The 14,688-nt window shown below is 37.8% G+C and overlaps 1 protein-coding gene across 8 annotated transcripts in view; it reads right to left on the minus strand.

The window, feature by feature from the left end:
* Positions 1-14,688, minus strand: part of CNOT1 (CCR4-NOT transcription complex subunit 1) — a 148,822-nt gene that overhangs the window by 63,570 nt on the left and 70,564 nt on the right. For all 8 annotated transcript variants that reach the window (XM_073225564.1, XM_073225567.1, XM_073225562.1 and 5 more), the window contains exons 13-16: positions 7,917-8,157; positions 6,368-6,487; positions 5,515-5,637; positions 5,178-5,329 (exon numbers count right to left, since the gene is read on the minus strand). In XM_073225564.1, coding sequence (XP_073081665.1) covers positions 5,178-5,329; positions 5,515-5,637; positions 6,368-6,487; positions 7,917-8,157 — 636 coding nt within the window. The remainder of the gene's footprint in view (positions 1-5,177; positions 5,330-5,514; positions 5,638-6,367; positions 6,488-7,916; positions 8,158-14,688) is intronic.

The raw sequence follows: 14,688 nt of genomic DNA on the forward strand, positions 1-14,688 counted from the left end.
ACAAAAGCAAAAATAAACACATGGGACCATACCAAACTTAAAAGCTTCTGTACAGCAAAAGACACGATCAACAGAATAAAAAAGCATCCCTACAGTATAGGAGAATATATTTGTAAGCAACATATCTGACAAAGGGTTAATATAAAGAACTCACACACCTCAACACCCAATAAGCAAATAACCCGCTTATAAAATGGGCAGAGGATATGAACAATTCTCCAAAGAAGAAATTCAGATGGCCAACAGGCCTATGAAATAATGATCCACTTCACTAATTACCAGGGAAATGCAAATAAATACCACAATTAGGTATCGCCTCACACCAGTTAGTAAGGCCTGTATCAAAAAGACTAAGAACAAAAAATGCTGACAAGGATGTGGAGAATGGGGAACCCTCCTACACTGCTGGTGGGAATAGAGGTACTCAGAAAATTAAAAATAGAAGTACCATTTGACTCGGGAATTCCACTCCTAGAAATTTACCCAAAGAATATAATTTCTCAGATTCAGAAAGACATATGCACTCCTATGTTTTTTGCAGCACTATTTACAATAGCTAAGATATGGAAGCAACCTAAGTGTTATCAGCAGATGAATGGATAAAGAAGATGTGGTACATATACACAATGGAATACTTCTCAGCCATAAGAAAGAAACAAATCATACCATTTGCAACAGGATGGAGCTGGAGGATATTATGCTCATTAAAATAAGCCAGGTGGAGAAAGACAAGTACCAAATGATTTTCCCTCATTGTGGAGTATAACAGCCAAGCATAACCGAAGGAGCAAAACAGTAACAGACTTAAAAACTCCAAGAAGGAACTAGCAGTTAACAAAGGGAAGGGGTAGAAGAGGGCTGGTCGGGAGGGAGAAGGGGATTCAGGGGTATTATGATTGTCACACAGGTACAGGAGGGATCAGCGGGTAAACAGTGTAGCACAGAGAAGGCAAACAGTGACTCTGTGGCATCTTACTACACTGATTGGCAGTGACTGCAAAGGGGTATGGCGGGGACATGATAACAGGGGTGAATGTAGTAACCACATTGTTTTTTCATGTGAAACCTTCATAAGTGTATATCAATAAAACCATAATAAAAAAAAGAAAAGAAACAAGGGAATTAGGATGATACACTAAAAATTATCTATTTAGCAATAAGGAGACAGAAGGAACAAAAACAGACATGAGACATACAGAAGACTTAATTCCAGAATTGCAGGGATAAATCCTACCTTATCACTAATTATGTTAAATGTAAATGGATTGAGCCCACCAAGTAAAAAGACAGAGATGGTTGAAATTAAAATAAAAAAATAAAAAAATAACCCAGTCTAAGTTTAGATTAAGATACATACAATTGAAAAATAAAAGATGGAAAAAGACATATCAAGCAAATATTAACAAAAAGAGAACTATAATGGCTCTACTATTACCAGACAAAACAGCCTTTAGGAAAGAATACTAACAGAGAAAGAAAAACATTTTGTAATAATAAAAAGGCCAATCCTCTTTTAGAGGAAAACATAACAATTATAAATATACCCACACTTATAAAAGAGCTCCAAAACAATTAGGAAAATCTGAGGGGAGAAATAGAAAGTTCAAATTAAAAAGTAATAGCTGGTCTCGAGGATTTTAAAACATAATGATTTATGAGAAATATACATTTGGTCATTAGATGATCAAAATACATTTCTCGGATATATCTGGTCTTCATCAACAGTTCCTGAAAACACTTCAGAACCATTAAAGTGAAATGAGTGTCTTGTTATTAATGAAGGTGATCCCACCCAAGGGTAGGAGCTGGCTGCCAGAAGGATCAACCATATGATTATAGGGTTGGAATTTTCAGTCCCACCTGCAACCAGGAGGAAAAAGGGGCTAGAGGGTGAATCAGCCAAAGCCAATGACTTAGTCAATCATGATTATGTAATAAAGCCTCCATAAAAATCTAAGAAGAGACTTTTTGTTCCTTTTCTCCCTTTTTGGAAAGCTTCTACAAGCCACCAACCCAGGCCCAAACCTCCAATAAGACAGAAGTCCCTGTGCCCAGGACCTTGCTCTATGTATTTCTTCATCAAGCTGCTGATCCGTAACCTTAACCATGTCCTTTAATAAACTGGTAAGCGTACGAAAACACTGCCCTGAGTTTTGTGAGCCACTCAAGCAAATTAATCAAACATAAGGAGGCGGTCATTGGAACCTCCAATCTGTAGCTAGTTGGTAACAGCATGGAGCTTGAGACTGATGTCTGAAGTGGGGCATATGGGTCACTCTGATAAGAGTGAACTCTTATTTAATCTGTGGAATCTAATGCTATCTCAGGTGGCATCAGAACTGAGATGGACTCTTGGACACACTGAGAATTGCTGAGTGTCTGAGAACTGCTTGGTGGTGTATGTGTAGGAACTCTCCCCACAGGGACCTGGGTCTTGCACACCTAATTCCCCTTCTATACCCTACTTTCAACAATGAATAGTCAATGATACTGTATAACAAACTTCAAAGTTGCTAAGAGACTAGATCATAATTGTTCTCACCACAAAAAAGAAATAACAGTCATGTGACATGATAGAGGTATTAGCTAATGCTATGGTGACAATTGTATTGCAATATATAAATGCATCGAGTCAACACACTGTTTACCTTAAACAACATAATGTGATACGTCAATTTTATCTCAAATTTAAAAAGTAATGAACAGCATGGGTTGAGTGGAGAGAGGGAAGGAGATAAAGGGGCACAAAAATCTCAATCATAATATAACCTGGTCAGGGGGGTTGGAAGTGCAACATGGAGGATATAGCCAATAGTTCTATACCAACTAGTGCAGATAGTAACTGCAATAGTTGGGGTGAGGATTTAATAATGTGTATAACTGCTGAACCAATGTGCTATAACTTGAAACCAATATAATAGTTTATCAAATGTAAGTCAATTTTAAAAAATGAACAGAATCATATAGAATATAAACAGACTTCAACAATGCTTATAAACCAACTAGTCCTAACAGATAAAAACAGAATATCCTACCCTACAGCAACTACATGTTCTTCTCAAGTACACATGGAAAATTCTGCCATGATAAACCGTATGTTAAGCCATAAGAAAAATCTCAGTAACTTTAAAGAGACAGAAATCATGTACAGTATACTCTTCAACCATAATGGAATGAACTAAAAATGAGTAATAAAAGGAAAACTAGAAAAATTAAAAAACATGGAAGTTAAACAACATACTCTTACAACCAACAGGAAATTACAAAATACTTCCAGATGAAAACTAAAACACGTAATACCCAACTTAAAAGAATTTCACAGGTCGAAATTCAAAGTCGTAAGCACACCAGTGAAACAAGACAAATCTCCAAAAAAATTCTTAGAAGTTCAAACTACACTCAAAATAAGCAGAAAGAAGGAAAACAATAAAGTTTACAGCTAAAATAAATGAAAAACAGAAAAATAACAAAAACAAAACTGTTATGTTAGTTCTCTGAAAAGGTCAACAAAATTGATATACACTTAAGCTACACTGATGCCCCCCTCCCAAGAGAGACAGAGACATAAAACCTTGTAATTGAGAGAGAGGACATTTCTCCCAACCTTCAAAAATAAGAGATTATATGGGTATAGTGTAAAGTAACTGTATGCCAACAAATTAGATAATCTAGATGAAATGGACAAATTCCTAAAATGATACAAACTACCAAAACTGACTCAGAAATAGAAAATTTAAACAGACCTCTGACAAGTAGAGATACTGAACCAGTAATTTAAACTACCCACATGAAAATGTCCAATACCAGATGGTTTCACTGCTGAATTCTATGGAACATTTAAAGAATTTACACCAATCTTTCTCACAAAATTAGAGAATACCTATCAGCTCATTGTACAAATCCATTATTACCCTGGTATCAAAACCAGACAAAGACAATACAAGAAAACTATAGAACAATATACCATAGATATAAAGACAAGAAAATAGTCACCCAAATACTATCAAGCTGAATTGAAAAGCAAATAAAATGTGTACACAAAGACCAAGTGAGATTTATCCCAGGAATGCATGGTTTTTTAACACCCAAAAATCAATTAACGTACGTAATATGCCACATCAACAGAATGAAAAACAAAATCACATGATCATCTCCATAGATACATATAGAAGCATTTCATAGACTACTTACATGACACAACACCCAACAAACTAGAACTAGAAGGTAAGGAAACCTCCTGAAGGGTATCTATGAAACCAACAGCTAATATCATGCTTAACACTGGCTACTTTCCTTCTAAATTCAGGAGGAAGACAGGGATGTCTGCTCTCACCACTTCAACATTAGATTGGAGGTGAACATTGGAGAAATTAAACCCCCACCTCACAAAAAAGGCATACAGATTGGAAAGAATAAATCAAACTATATTCCCAGATGGCTGTATAAAATACTTATCAATGCAACAAAAGAAGTGCAAGACTCGCGCACTGGAAATGACAGATCATCACCAAAAGACCCAAATAAATAGAAAAACATCTCAGAATCATGAACTGGAAGACTAAATATTGTTAAAATGGCCATGTTCCCCAAAATAATCTACATATTCAACACAATCCTTATCAAAATCCCAGTGGGCCCACTTTACAATTTCTTTGCAAAAATTGACAAGCTGATGCTAAAATTCATATGGAAATTCAAGGGACCCAGAAAACTCAACACAATTTTGAAAAAAGTTGGGGGATTCATATTTCCCAATTTCAAAACTTAACTAAAATGTTATACTAATCAAAGACAGTTTGGTACTAGCATACGGTCAGACATATTAACCAATGGAACAAAACTAGAAATCCACAAAGAAACCCAGACATTATGGACAACTGATATCTTAGAAGACAATTCAAAAGAGAAAGTCTTTTCAACAAATAGTACTGAAATAACTGAATACCCACTTGCGAAACAATGAATCTGGGACTCTATCTCACAACATATGCAAAGATTTAACTCAAATGGATCTAATATGCATTTTAAGGAGTATAGCACTTTGGACTTAAAAAACATTGGATTACCTAAATTGCTGTGGCTTTAGTCATGCAATCCCTCTTCCCCAAATCAACAATTATACATATAATCTAACTTTACTTTCAATAGATGTTTTCAAGCATGCTCTCTGTTCTTACCCTGCACAAGCTTGTAAACAGGCCAACATTGTTGCCAGAGTTTCTGGAGGAAGTTGAGCGCTTTTGGGCTGATCTTTCTCTGGGGCAAGTCCACCCAAAATAGAAGGGCACCGTCTCTTTAAAAAAGTCATACATGCCTGGATAAAAGGCTCCTGAAAAACAGAAAGTCTCTCAGTGTACTTGAAATTGAGCTTAATTGCTTTCAGATTAAACATTAAGCAGTGTAACTAAGATATGGAATATAGTGACATCTTCACTGCCTTTTAAAAAGCTGTTTCTTTAGTTATTTTAGCTGTCAAAATTTTAAAGTAGTAGAAGTGGACAAAATCTTGCTTACTCCATGCTCTCGAATCTTATCTGTGAGCCATTTGTCAAGTTTGAGGTATTCACGACGTGAAGCAAGTGCAGCAAGGTCAATAACAAAGGCAAATGGAGTACCATTTAGCAGCATTGACAAGGCCTAAAGAAAAAGAGTATTAGAAACTACAAGCCAAGCAATTAAGTTAACGCTGTCCTATTTTGTTTACTGTTTTATTTTCTTAAGTCTACATAAAACATACTGCTAATATTTTATTGGTCATAATTTCTTAAACAACTTAGTACAACTCAATGGTCTTATAAGTCCTTACCTAGTAAGATTACATTTCAAAGGTGAACACAACTTTCCCTTCAAACTAAACTTTACCCTTTTTCAAATAACCTAAAGCAGAGCAAGACACAAAAATACATGCAGCACTAAATTCTAAGTTTAGGCTTTTTCTAACCTAAGCACAACTTAACACCAGTACTATGTACCTAGTGATCAAAGACACTGAGACACAGGTATCTGTCAAAAGATCCTGTTAATGCTAATGAAATTTGCAAAAGAGATTAAATACAACCATTTTCTCCAAAACGTCTATCTCACAGATTACATCTGAGAAGAGGTCAATTTTCATTTGCTATAAAACAGCCTTGCAACTATTATATATCAAACAAAATTCAATCAAATGTAATTGAAAATATTTCTACATTTCTAAAACCACTCTTTTTCTAATCCCTTTTTCTTTACAAGGCAAAATTCTAAATCTAAACTCATTTTAGCTAAGATCCCATTACATATGAATTATTCCTAAAACATCTATGTTACATTAAAATACTATGTTTTATCAAAAATAAATAAAAGTGTTAGTCTGTCCCTCCAAACTTACCTTCAAGTCCTGGGCAACATCAAGTATTCGAGACAATTTGGCCTGGTCATACTGCTCCCCTCGCATGTACCATTCTGCCATCGCATGCATGATAAGTTGGCGGATTGAGGGTGACTGTCCCTAAGGAAATAAGAGTTAAATAGCAATACTGTTAAACTACTGCAAATGTTCAGGTATTTTCTCCCATTATACTGATCTAAAATTGAGGCTTATCAGTGCACACATTAAGTTAAAGCCTCAAGCAGTGGTTACCACGACATTCTCTTTGGGAAAGTCAAGTTACTTCCACATCTTCAAAATGAAGCCTGCCCCAAAATCTTGGGTCATATAGTAATTCAAAATTAGAACAAGATGTGACCATTAGGGTATATTCAGGCTTATATAATTTCTGAAAATTAAATTACAAATAAAAACAAAACAGTTTAAGGTAATTGCAGTTCATGTTGCAGTGTTTTCTCAGTACTACTGAGAGTAGTGATTACACATTCTAAAGCTAGCTCTTTTCACACATGAAAATGTTCACTTTTGGTAATTATTCAATTTCTTTTTTACCCAAAACAGCCTGACTTCGAAAACTAATCTAAAGGCCTGCAGGTGAATGACATAAACAAATAGTTGGAATTCAGTGAGTATTTCTCATAGAAGCCATGGCAAGGCAATTACTACCTCTATATATAAACCACTTTCCAGTGACCATCCTAAAGTGACAGAAGGCCCAGGTAAAACAAATATTCAGCCAGACATGAGGAGACAGAGCTCCTTTCAGCCTGCCTTTCTACCTTACAGCTGTGGTAACAAAGGTATAAGAAGGTCTGGACTGCAAATTTTTAGTTAAATGTTTGTTAAACATTCTATAAACTATTAAGTCTACATGGTTTGAGTCTCTAGAAATGGAGAACTGACTGAATGTCATGGTACTAAAGCTAACATATTTTCACTTACAGTCTTACCTGATTGTTTTTAAAGCACTTGTACATGACATAAACTACAAAAGGTAGCCAAAAAGACACCTGATGTAAAGAAAGATGACTGCTTTCTCATAAAGCTTCTGCATTTGTCATTACTATAAATGTTGGCAATTAGGGGGAAAAATTAATAGACAAAAGAATATTCCGTCATCAAATATACTCTAAAAAATTGGGGGATAGCTTGAAAATTCAAGAGTTTGAAAGATATTTCAAAAGAAACTAAAATGTAATTTAAATGGTGAATTTGGATAAAACAAAATAACGTCAATTAAGTTAATTTGTTATCTACTGTTTACTGTTAAAAGGTGATGTAAGTATTTTCTGGTTCCATGATAAATACAGCTCTTTACTGCTATCAAAATTAAAATGGTGCTCTAGCAGTAAAGAGCTTTAATAATACTTTTTTTCTTGTCTTCTTTGCTATTTGAACTTTTATACTTTAATACTCACATGATGCTAAAAGATAAAATTAGTTTTATGGAACTGTGACTGTTCCAAAATGTCCTAATTCCAAGATTGACAATTTCTCTAGTTCAACATCCTCCAAAGAGTGTTAAGATGAAGAAATGGTCATATCTTACCTGCCCATGCCATGCATAGTGCAAAATAATAGCAGAGTTAGGATGGTTTCCAAGGAAAATTGGCATCAGGGTGGAGATGAGTTCATGGCGCAAGGTGTGCCAAGAGGTGTTGATTTGTAGTAAGGCCAATACCAGCATATCTGGACAATGTTTGATAGGGAAGCTGAAGAGCTGTTTGACTTGCTCGTACTGCCCCACCTCTGCAAGCCTAAGCAAAGACTCAATCAAATCCAAGCTCTTCCTAACAAAAATGAAGAAAGATACTCTATCAATGAAAATCTAAGGATATAAAATTCACAACCAAGTTGTCATCTTATTTATAATATTTGAAAAATATTTAAATGGGTATTGTTCACCTCAAAATTATACATTGCTAGTGCTCACGGAACTCCAGAATAGATCACATCCTCAGCCACAAAAAGAGCATCACTAAACTCAAAAAAACTGAAATTGTAGCAACCAACTTCTCAGATCACAAAAGTATAAAAGTAGAAATAAATTGTGCAAAGAAAACAAAATGGCCTAAAAACACACTGAGGCTTAACAAAATGCTCCTAAATAATCAACAGATCAATAACAAAATTAAAACAGACCAAGCAATATATGAACACAAATGAAAACAATAGCACAACGACCCAACTTCTATGCGATGCAGCAAAGGCAGTTCTTAGAGGAAAGTATACAGCAATTCAGGCCTATGTAAGAAAAGAACAATTCCAAATGAATAGTCTAAATTCACAATTACTGAAACTGAAAAAAGAACAAATGATGCCCAAAGTTAGCAGAAGGAGGGACATAAAAAAGATCAGAGAAGAAATAAATAAAATTGAGAAGAATAAAAAATAGAAAGAATTTATGAAATTAAAAGCTGGTTCTTTTGAGAAAATACACAAAATAGATAAAGCCCAAGCCAGACTTATTAAGAAAAAAAAAGAGTCTACACACATAAACAGAATCACAAATGAGAAAGGAAAAATCATTACAGACACACAGAAATACAAAGAATTATTAGGGAATACTATGAAAACCTGTATGCTAACAAACAAGCAGAATATGAGGAAATACTTCCAAACTCATTCTATAAGGAAAGCATCATTCTAATACCAAACCAAAGACACCACAAAAAAGGAAATTACACACCAAGATCACTGATGAACATAGATGCAAAAATCGTCAACAAAATATTAGCAAGCTGAATTAAAAAACACATTAAAAAGATCATACATCATGATCAAGTGAGATTTATCCCAGGGATGCAAGGATGGTACAATATTCGAAAATCCATAAACATCAACATCATACACTACATCAACAGAAAGGACAAAAATCACATATCTCCATAGTTCCCAAAAAACATTTGACAAAATTCAACATCTATTCATGATAAAAACTCAACAAAATGGGCACACAGAGCAAGTACCTAACATAATAAAGGCCTTAACAGCAAAAAAGCTAAAATCTATTCCTCTAATATTGGGCACAAGACAAGGATGCCCACTTTCACCAGTTTTACTGAACATAGTAACGGAGGTCCCAGCCAAAGCAATAAGACAACACAAAGCAATAAAAGGCATCTAAATGAGTAAGAAAAAAGTTAAACTGTCACTGTTTGCACATGACATGAAATTGTACAAAAAAAAAAACCCTAAAGAATCTACTAGAACTAATAACTGAATTCAACATAGCTGCAGGATACAAAATTAATACACAGAAATCTATGGCATTCCTATATACTAATGATGAACTAGCAAAAAGAGAAATCAGGAAAACAATTCCATTCACAACTGCATCAAAAAGAGTAAAATACCGAGGCGGAGCCAAGATGGCGGCGTGAGTAGAGCAGTGGAAATCTCCTCCCAAAAACACATAGAGCTATGAAAATATAACAAAGAAAAATCTTCCTAAAATAGAGACCACAGGACACAGGACAACATCCAGACTACATCCACACCTGCAAGAACCCAGCGCCTTGTGAAGGGGGTAAGATACAAGCCCCAGCCCGGCGGGACCCGAGCGCCCCTCCCCCCGGCTCCCGGCGGGTGGAGAGAAACCGGAGCGGTTTTTTTTTTTTTTTTTTTTTTTTGGCGAGCGCTTTTTGGAAGCCTTAGAGGGACGGGCCCCCGTTGCTGGGGAGGCAGGGTGGCGGGACCGGTGAGGAGGTGCCTGGGAACGGCGCCGGAGGACAAAGAATATCCTGCGTTTCTCCCTGCGAGACCTGGGGGCGGGTGCCTGAGACCGGAGGAGGTCGCGCGTTTTTCCCCTTTTTTTTTTTCTCTTTTTGGCGAGCGCTTTTTGGAAGCCTTGAAGGGACGGGGACCCCAGTGCTAGGGAGGCACGGTGGCGGGACTGGTGAGCGGGTGGCTGGGACCGGCGCCTGAGGACAAAGAATATCCCCCGTTTTTCCCTGCGGGACCGGTGGGCGGGTGCCTGAGACCGGCACTTGAGAACAGAGGAAATCGCGCGTTTTTCCCCTTTTTTTTTTTCTCTTTTCTGTGAGTGCTTTTTGGAAGCCTAAAAGGGACAGGGACCCCGGTGCTAGGGAGGCAGGGCGGCGGGACTGGTGAGCGGGTGCCTGGGACCGGCACCTGAGGACAAAGAATATCCCGCATTTTTCCCTGTGGGACCGGTGGGTGGGTGCCTGAGACCAGCACCTGAGGACGGAAGAAATCGCGCGTTTTTCCCCTTTTTTTTTCTCTCTTTTTGCCGAGTGCTTTTTGGAAGCCTTGAAGGGACAGGGACCCCGGTGCTAGGGAGGCAGGGCGGCGGGACTGGTGAGCGGGTGCGTGGGACCAGTGCCTGAGGACAAAGAATATTGAGCGTTCCTTCCCTGCGGGACCGGTGGGTGGGTGCTTTTTGGAAGCCTTGAAAGGACAGGGACCCTGGTGCTAGGGAGACAGGGCAGCAGGACCAGTGAGCGGGTGCCTGGGACCGGCACCTGAGGACAAAAAAAAAAAAAAAAAAAAAAAAATCGCTTGTTTTTCCCCTTTTTTTCCTTTTTTTTTTTCTCTTTCTTTCTGTTCCCTCTCTCATTGTTGCTGCTGTTGTTTTGGTTTGGAGAGTGCTTTTTGGAAATCTTAAAGGGGCAGGACAGGTCACTTAGACCAGAAGCAGGGAATCTGGGGATCTCTGGGCACTCTAACCCCCTGGGCAGCAGGGAGCACAGAGGCCCCTTACGGAGATAAATAGTCTCCTGGCTGCTCCCCCTCCAACGGGGCTCCACCATTTTGGAGGAACAGCCCCAGCCAGGCCAAGCCCACAGCAACAGCCGAGATAAACCCCAAAGCAACTGGGCAGGAAGCAGAAGCCCTGTCTGCGCGCAGCTGCCCAGCACAAGCCACTAGAGGTCGCTATTCTCCCAGGAAAAGGCTACAAACCAACAAGAAGGGAAGCTCTTCCAGCGGTCACTTGTACCAGCTCTGCAAACTATCTCTATCACCATGAAAAGGCAAAACTACAGGCAGACAAAGATCACAGAGACAACACCTGAGAAGGAGACAGACCTAACTAGTCTTCCTGAAAAAGAATTCAAAATAAAAATCATGAACATGCTGACAGAGATGCAGAGAAAAATGCAAGAGCAATGGGATGAGATGCAGAGAAAAATGCAAGAGCAGTGGGATGAGATGCAGAGAAAAATGCAAGAGCAGTGGGATGAAGTCCGGAAGGAGATCACAGATGTCAGGAAAGAGATCACAGAAGTGAAACAATCCCTGGAAGGATTTATAAGCAGAATGGATAAGATGCAAGAGGCCATTGAAGGAATAGAAGCCAGAGAACAGGAACGTATAGAAGCTGACATAGAGAGAGATAAAAGGATCTCCAGGAATGAAACAACACTAAGAGAAATATGTGACCAATACAAAAGGAAAAACATTCGTATTATAGGGATACCAGAAGAGGAAGACAGAGGAAAAGGGATAGAAAGTGTCTTTGAAGAAATAATTGCTGAAAACTTCCCCAAACTGGGGGAGGAAATAATCGAACAGACCATGGAATTATACAGAACCCCCAACAGAAAGGATCCAAGGAGGACAACACCAAGACACATAATAATTAAAATGGCAAGGATCAAGGACAAGGAAAGAGTTTTAAAGGCAGCTAGAGAGAAAAAGGTCACCTATAAAGGAAAACCAATCAGGCTAACATCAGACTTCTCAACAGAAACCCTACAGGCCAGAAGAGAATGGCATGATATACTTAATGCAACGAAACAGAAGGGCCTTGAACCAAGGATACTGTATCCAGCACGACTATCATTTAAATATGATGGTGGGATCAAACAATTCCCAGACAAGCAAAAGCTGAGGGAATTTGCTTCCCACAAACCACCTCTACAGGGCATCCTACAGGGACTGCTCTAGATGGGAGCACCCCTAAAAAGAGCACAGAACAAAACACACAACATATGAAGAATGGAGGAGGAGGAATAAGAAGGGAGAGAAGAAAAGACTCTCCAGACAGTGTATATAACAGCTCAATAAGCGAGCTAAGTTAGGCAGTAAGATACTAAAGAAGCTAACCTTGAACCTTTGGTAACCACGAATCTAAAGCCTGCAATGGCAATAAGTACATATCTTTCAATAGTCACCCTAAATGTAAATGGACTTAATGCACCAATCAAAAGACATAGAGTAATAGAATGGATAAAAAAGCAAGACCCATCTATATGCTGCTTACAAGAAACTCACCTTAAACCCAAAGATAAGCATAGACTAAAAGTCAAGGGATGGAAAAACATATTTCAGGCAAACAACAGTGAGAAGAAAGCAGGGGTTGCAGTACTAATATCAGACAAAATAGACTTCAAAACAAAGAAAGTAACAAGAGATAAAGAAGGCCACTACATAATGATAAAGGGCTTAGTCCAACAAGAGGATATAACCATTCTAAATATATATGCACCCAATACAGGAGCACCAGCATATGTGAAGCAAATACTAACAGAACTAAAGAGGGAAATAGACTGCAATGCATTCATTGTAGGAGACTTCAACACACCACTCACCCCAAAGGATAGATCCACCGGGCAGAAAATAAGTAAAGACACACAGGCACTGAACAACACACTAGAACAGATGGACCTAATAGACATCTATAGAACTTTACATCCAAAAGCAACAGGATATACATTCTTCTCAAGTGCACATGGAACATTCTCCAGAATAGACCACATACTAGCTCACAAAAAGAGCCTCAGTAAATTCCACAATATTGAAATTCTACCAACCAATTTTTCAGACCACAAAGGTATGAAAGTAGAAATAAATTCTACAAAGAAAACAAAAAGGCTCACAAACACATGGAGGCTTAACAACATGCTACTAAATAATCAATGGATCAATGAACAAATCAAAATAGAGATCAAGGAATATATAGAAACAAATGACAACAACAACACTAAGCCCCAACTTCTGTGGGATGCAGCGAAAGCAGTCTTAAGAGGAAAGTATATAGCAATCCAGGCACACTTGAAGAAGGAAGAACAATCCCAAATGAATAGTCTAACATCACAATTATTAAAACTGGAAAAAGAAGAACAAATGAGGCCTAAAGTCAGCAGAAGGAGGGACATAATAAAGATCAGAGAAGAAATAAACAAAATTGAGAAGAATAAAACAATAGCAAAAATCAACGAAACCAAGAGCTGGTTCTTTGGGAAAATAAACAAAATAGATAAGCCTCTAGCCCAACTTATTAAGAGAAAAAGAGAGTCAACACAAATCAACATAATCAGAAATGAGAATGGAAAAATCACGACAGACTCCACAGAAATACAAAGAATTATTAAAGACTACTATGAAAACCTATATGCCAACAAGCTGGAAAACCTAGAAGAAATGCACAACTTCCTAGAAAAATACAACCTTCCAAGACTGACCAAGGAAGAAACACAAAAGTTAAACAAACCAATTACAAGCAAAGAAATTGAAACAGTAATCAAAAAACTACCCAAGAACAAAACCCCGGGGCCGGACGGATTTACCTCGGAATTTTATCAGACACACAGAGAAGACATAATACCCATTCTCCTTAAAGTGTTCCACAAAATAGAAGAAGAGGGAATACTCCCAAACTCATTCTATGAAGCCAACATCACCCTAATACCAAAACCAGGAAAAGACCCCACCAAAAAAGAAAATTACAGACCAATATCCCTGATGAATGTAGATGCAAAAATACTCAATAAAATATTAGCAAACAGAATTCAACAGTATATCAAAAGGATCATACACCATGACCAAGTGGGGTTCATCCCAGGGATGCAAGGATGGTACAACATTCGAAAATCCATCAACATCATCCACCACATCAACAAAAAGAAAGACAAAAACCACATGATCATCTCCATAGATGCTGAAAAAGCATTTGACAAAATTCAACATCCATTCATGATAAAAACTCTCAGCAAAATGGGAATAGAGGGCAAGTACCTCAACATAATAAAGGCCATATATGATAAACCCACAGCCAGCATTATACTGAACAGCGAGAAGCTGAAAGCATTTCCACTGAGATCGGGAACCAGACAGGGATGCCCACTCTCCCCACTGTTATTTAACATAGTACTGGAGGTCCTAGCCACGGCAATCAGACAAAACAAAGAAATACAAGGAATCCAGATTGGTAAAGAAGAAGTTAAACTGTCACTATTTGCAGATGATATGATACTGTACATAAAAAACCCTAAAGACTCCACTCCAAAACTACTAGAACTGATATCGGAATACAGCAAAGTTGCAGGATACAAAATTAACACACAGAAATCTGTAGC

This window comes from Manis javanica, chromosome 17 (genome assembly GCF_040802235.1).
Source record: "Manis javanica isolate MJ-LG chromosome 17, MJ_LKY, whole genome shotgun sequence".
NCBI lineage: Eukaryota > Metazoa > Chordata > Mammalia > Pholidota > Manidae > Manis > Manis javanica.